Genomic DNA, 6,334 nt, shown 5'->3' with positions numbered 1-6,334 from the left:
CTTACCCTGGTGCAACTTTAGGCCATTTCCTCTCATCCTGCCACCTGTCATCAGTGAGAAGAGACCAACCCCACTCTCACTGTAAGCACTTTCAGATATGGGAAGAGAGCAATAACGTCTTCCCTCGGCCTCCTTTTCGCCAGACTAAACAGCCCCAGTTCCTTCTGTCTATCCAAGGCCATATTCTCCAAGCCCTTCACAAGCCCCATTACCCTCCTTTGGACCTGCTCCAGCACATCAGTGTCCCTTCTCTACTGAGGTGCCCAAAACTGAACGCAGTACTCAAGGTGAGGTCTCACCAGTGCTGAGTACAGGGGCAGGATGACTTCCCTAGTACTGCTCACCACACCATTCCTGATACAAACCAGGCTGCCATCTGCCTTCTTGGCCACCTGGGCACACTGCTGGCTCAAATTCAGCTGGCTGTCCATCAGTACACCAAGGTCCCTTTCCATCAGGGCAGCTTTCCAGCCATTTTTCCCCAAGCCTGTAGAGTTGCCTGGGATTGTTGTGACCAAAATGCAGGACCTGACACTTGGCCCTATTGAAATTCATACAGTTAACCATGGCCATCAATCCAGTCTATCCAGGTCCCTCTGTAGTGGCTTTCTCCCCTCTGGCAGATCAACACTCCCTCCCTTCTTGCTATCATAAATCTGGACACAGAGTCATTTATGCACCATCACCCCCACTCTTTATTGTTATGGAACAAAGAATCTAGTCTTCAGCTTCATGAGATGAAATTCTGGTGCAGCTAGAAAGGTTGGTGGGTTTTTGTTTTGTTTTGTTTTGTTTTAATATTCTGCCAGCTCCCACTAAACTGCTTAAAATGCATCTGTGATTTCATCATCCTCTGTGAGTTCATAGAGGTTGAATCCATCTAATACAGATTACAATTCGGAGTCATTCCTTACAAAAAAAAAAAAAAAAAAAAATACTGACACATAAGTTGGAAGCAGTGCTGGTCACTGAAGCAGCAGTGGGAAAAGAAAGTTGGTTTTGAAGCTCTGGAATAGAAACAATTTGATTAAAGCTTACTTATTTTCAATGACTGACACAAATGCTAAACTTCTAGCAGTATATATGCAAGAGCTGCCCAGCAGCTAATTTTTTCATGGCTGTTCTTTGACAGCAAATTTCATGCTTCGACTATGCTTGTCTGTCCCAGTCTGTCAGAATGCTTTCTATGAAGGGAAAGCATGCTAAATGTTCCTTTCATTTCTCTAGTGAAGCAGGAGAAAGAAAGAGTAAAATATGTTATGAGCTTACACATGTTTGATATGAAATCCCATAGTGTAAACACAAACTGGTTTTTTTCAGAGACTGGTCTAGTCTGTTCTTGAAAATGCTTTCATTTCCACCTTGAGATGACTTCATTCTCACCTGTGAAGCGTATAATGCGGATGTGATTCTCACACCAACAGGAATATAGCTTCAAGTATAACCACATGTGTGAACCTGCAACTCAGCCAGAATGTTTCTAGCAAGGCATCTGTTTATAAAGAGAATTGAAAGCCTAGAATATAATATTCTTTCTGTGAATAGTCTACAAGGTGTAGATTAGTGATAAGTGTAGCACACATTAAAACAAATAACCAAAAATAGTGGGTTTTCCAACAATCCAGTTTAATGTTTTCTTCATGTGTTTGTGTTTTTACATCAAATAAAATGGCAACACACAAAAAAAAAAAAAAAAAAGTAATGTACAGTTCAAGAAAATACCCAAAGCCATTACAATTTTGGCTTCCTATTCAATGATAAACAGTTATGTACAAAACTGTTTTATTTGCTGTAACCAGTGAAGATTTAGTGATTTATTTACAATGTCAACTGGTGCCTTTTGCTATGCAACTGAGCTGTTTTATTTTTGGTATTTACATTCCTAGTAGCAGAAGCCCATTCCCAAAACTCATTTATGGATAGGGCTAAGAAGTGGACTGAAACAAGGCAGGACGCTCACTACCAATCACAAATGTACCTCTGAAATCCTATTTTTATATAAAACTGAAGGAAGAGTCCAGCACCAAATGCACTGCTGTAGCCATTATATTGACAGTCAAGATTACAAAGTGTCTCCACTGAGAAAAGCATTCCCACTCATGCCTGGGGGAAGTACGTGCAAGCTAGAGGCGGTATATATTTCAAGCTGCAGCAGATAGATAGAATATATAACTCTAGTGGTACTTATCTTGAAGTAGATATCTTGCCAGAGACCTCCAAAGCAAATGAAGATACAAAGTATGTTATCCTTTTAAATGTGTACAGAGATTATTTTACAGTTCTTACACAGAGACTAAGTTAGGAGGTGAAAAAAATAAACATTTCATCATAATACACAAGGTATTTCAGAGAATCACAAAACAGATCAGATTGGAATGGACCTGCAGAGGTCTTCTATTCCAAATCATTCAGAGCATGGCCAACTTCAAGGTTAGAGTCAGCTTTAAATGTAGAACAGTTTGCTCAGAGCTGTCTCCAATTAAGTTCTGAATATCTCCAAGGATGGACAGTATGAAATTGCTGGGCATCTACTGTCATGTTTGACCACTTTTATGCTAAAAAAAAATAATAAAAAAAAAAAAAACAAAAAACTGCTCACAACATCCAATGAGAACTTTCCACCTTAGAAAGACAATCTAAGGTTCATTAAGTCAATTATAATCTTTCTATTGACAACAACATCATCAGAGCATCTCTAGACCAAATATAACAGCGTTATCCCTTAGGCTTTTTGGAAGGAAGGATTCATTTTCCTAAATTATATTCTGACAGCTAGTCAGTAGGGTACCCCTGCTTGAAATATTTACCTAGCTTGTATGTATCCACTGGCATCAGGAAATCAATGCCACAGTTGCACTTCCTTAATCTGTGAGAAATTCAATATTTTGCACATTATACAGCTGTTGCAGAACAGCATGCTTATGAGATCATGAGTAGGTGCAAATTGCTCACATAAAATGCATGAGGGTTTCACCTCAGAACCCTCTCAGCAAAGATAAAAACAGTTTGTCTGGGGAGCAAAAGCTAGTACTCCATATTGTAGCTGCATGTTTGAGATCCCTCTTTTGCTGTCTGCCTGCTGTCCCTCCTGATTGTCAAACCTGTTTTGTCTCTCACAACTTGAAAAATGCAATCTACAGCATGGCTTCCTCTAATAAATGCTGCTCCTAGCTAAAATGCTTTTCTAGCTCCTATATACAGGCAGTCACTCACCCGATCATTCCTTCCTAAAAAAAACATTACAGCATAAGCTAGAGGTCACATGTCTTTTACTTGCCTAGCCCTAGGAATGAGGAAAACAAACTAAAATTAGCTCAGTCTTTGTATTCAGGCTTAAAATCTCCCCACACACATCATTATAAGAACACATACAGTCAGAGATGACAACCTACTGTGTCCAACCTAAGAAATTTGTTGCAATGCTTTCTTCTTAAATACCACACATTTTATGACTGTAACAGTTACAACCAGAATACAAGACACTGATGTGTGCACACATATTGATCATAACTTTGTTGAGCAAGGTATGTGAACCCTCGTAATTGGAGCTACTTTTCTGACTACCCCTTTGGAAGATAGCAGAAAAAATAATAATTCTAGGCATCAAAATGAGCCATGCTGTATCTAGGGAGACAATGAATATCAAGGGAAATACGTTTTGGGATGCTGATGGGCTTATTTACACAGCCAGTCACACTTGTCACATTTGGTAGAAAGGGAAATAAGGCTTTCCCTGAGCAGTCCTCTTGTAAGATCCAGACTCTTCAGTAGGGTAAATGAGATGCAAAATATTCTTTCTCCCTTCAGTGTAGATGCACAGAGTAGCTCCTACAATCATGAGAGAGTAGTGCATGGAGGGAAAGAAAAAAACAGTTTCTGATTGCCACAAAAATCTTGACAGCTGACTAGAGAAATATTCCACAGGCCTCTCAGCAGAATAACAAGGTGATGCAAGATGCTGCATTTCAGTTCTCTTCCCAGGGTTCGTTTTCCTAATATTTGTTTGATAGCCCACAGACCATTCTCACACTATAACAACAAATTATCTCTTTGAAAGTCTTCCTCATTTCCTGGCTACGAAAGGCATAGATCAAGGGATCAATCACCGAGTTGCACATAATGAGAATGAGGTACATGTTGAAGTGAGACATGAAGCAAACGCAGTAGAGGTTTTGAGGGCAGGAGATCATCAGGATGAGATGGAGGAAGAATGGAGCCCAACAAACAATGAAGATGCCAAGAAGCATGGTCAGAGTGATGGCTCCCTTCATGCTGGTTCTTTGATGGACAGAGTTGTACCCAGGCAAAGCAGCTATTTTCTTCACGTGAGTACGAGCCAGGAGGAACATATGGATGTACAGTGAAACCATGAGGAACAGCATGGTAAAAAACATAGTGATGAGACAAATTATAACATAAGTTGATTCATAATAAAGAATAAAGATAATGCCACAGCCTGTGCAAAAGGTCCAAATGCATGCAATGATAAGCCCCGATCTTTTCACTGTCATGATGTTGTGGTAACGCAGGGCATAGAAGATAGTGATATATCTGTCTACTGCTATTGCCAGCAAACTGCACATGGAAGCCACCACAGATATGCAGATCAGTGAATCAAAGACATTGTCTATATGACGGACGAAGGCATCTTCCATAATTATGTGCCTATTGTTTATTAAGTATATTGTTATGGTCTCCCAAGCATTGGACACGCTAACCAGCATGTCAGCCACTGCTAAACTGCAAACAAAAAAATACATGGGTGAATGCAAGTTCTTGTTCTTAACAATTGCACATATCACTAAGATATTTTCAAGGAGGCTTACAATGCCCAGGGTTAGGAACACCTCAGCTGCAATGACCACTTGCTCACATGGTGACGACTTGCTCTTTACAGTAGGCACCGTAAAGTTGCTGCCAAAGGCACTCAGGTTTAGTTCAGAAAAATACAGTTGCGAGGATGTGTTCATGTCTGGAAGCAAACACTTTCTGTTCTCTCTGAGGGACTTGCCAAGGAGTGTGGTAAATGCATTTTCCAAAGGGCAAAAGACCCTGCCAAAAAAAAAATAGAGCATGACAAAAACAGGCAGAAGTTGACAAGACAAATATCAAACATTTCTATTTAGTTTGGCTTGTACACATCCTACCTCTTTAACACAATATTCCTCTACTGATTCTAAATTAACTTCCACTTGGCTCAGAGTTTTTCTGCCCATCCATACTGGGAAATTAAAGCCACACACTAATGAAGAGATTCATACACTCTTCTTTTGTACTTTAGTTTATCCTATTCAGTCTCCCAGAAGCAATCACACTGTCCTGGAAATTCTGCCAAACACAAATAGACAATTAGCAGAATAAATGCAGTTATCCTGCATTTCAGAGCCCAGAAATGCAGGAGAAAAGTACTACACTGAGCAGAACCTCATCACTGGAATGCAATATATAGAAATACTGCTACAAATAAGAACTGAACATTTTCTGTAAAAGATTTACATGCATCCTGAACTTTGAACTTCTTAAGTTTGCACAGTCTGTGTTATAAACAGTCTGTCTGTGCAATGCTAACAAGCTCATTTTAAGAGCATAGTATTAAACCACGAACCAAGGCAAACGCTTACATTCTGGGATTCCGTGAGATTACAGAATCAGTAGGAGGGAATTCTGGCCCAGCAATAAGTTTTCTATTCCAGATAATGAGTACTTTTTGTCTTTTAGTAATGAGAATATTCAGTGCAAGCTGTAAGCCATCATATTCTTAACACAGGGAACTCTTACAGCTGATTGTCAATTACTTGTTGCAAGTAAAATTCAAAGCTCTTCAGGCAAAATCATTTTCAGTTTTTAAACATAACCTTTCATTTTCAATCAAGAATTAACGGTACCTATTTACAAGAGCTGCTCCTTCAGTTGCTCTTCATCTTCTGCAGCCTTTCCTCCAGAGAGCAGAAGTCTCAGCCCCTCCTCACCCGACATCTGGGGCTGGAGACTCCTTGGTGGGGACGGATGACATTATAGAGGAAAATGAATGAGTAAATCCATAGAGTCAAGGCTGAGCACGCATAAATTACTCACTGTGCAACTGTCCTTTTATAGTCTCCAAACAATAATGACTTCAGTACTCAAACTGTAGCTCCTCCTCCCCTTCGCCCCTCTGAACTTCGCTTTTCACTAACCCTGATAGCAAAGGCTCTGGTCTTTACCACCATCTAGTGGTCTTTGCCTGTCTTTCTTTTTATGAGGACAGATTCAGGTCTAAAACTCGTGAGCTTTTAAAATTCTTGCTTTTGCTATACCTTTGGGGAAAACTATATTAAAAGATAAATTGCACTAG

At 39.9% G+C, this 6,334-nt stretch overlaps 1 protein-coding gene across 1 annotated transcript; it reads right to left on the bottom strand.

Annotated features, from left to right (window-relative positions):
- Nucleotides 1-1,624: 1,624 nt before the first annotated feature.
- MC5R (melanocortin 5 receptor) lies at nt 1,625-6,127 on the bottom strand. The gene is made up of 2 exons (XM_048939984.1): nt 5,886-6,127; nt 1,625-5,052 (listed from the first exon to the last, which is right to left on the bottom strand). Exon 2 carries the CDS (start codon nt 4,968-4,970, stop codon nt 3,993-3,995), a length of 978 nt encoding a protein of 325 aa, XP_048795941.1. The 5' UTR covers nt 4,971-5,052; nt 5,886-6,127; the 3' UTR covers nt 1,625-3,992.
- Between the last annotated feature and the right edge of the window lie 207 nt (nt 6,128-6,334).

Source organism: Lagopus muta, chromosome 3, assembly GCF_023343835.1.
Source record: "Lagopus muta isolate bLagMut1 chromosome 3, bLagMut1 primary, whole genome shotgun sequence".
Taxonomy (NCBI): Eukaryota; Metazoa; Chordata; class Aves; order Galliformes; family Phasianidae; genus Lagopus; species Lagopus muta.
Note: the sequence above shows the minus strand (reverse complement) of the source record. Positions and strands in the feature narration are given on the sequence as shown.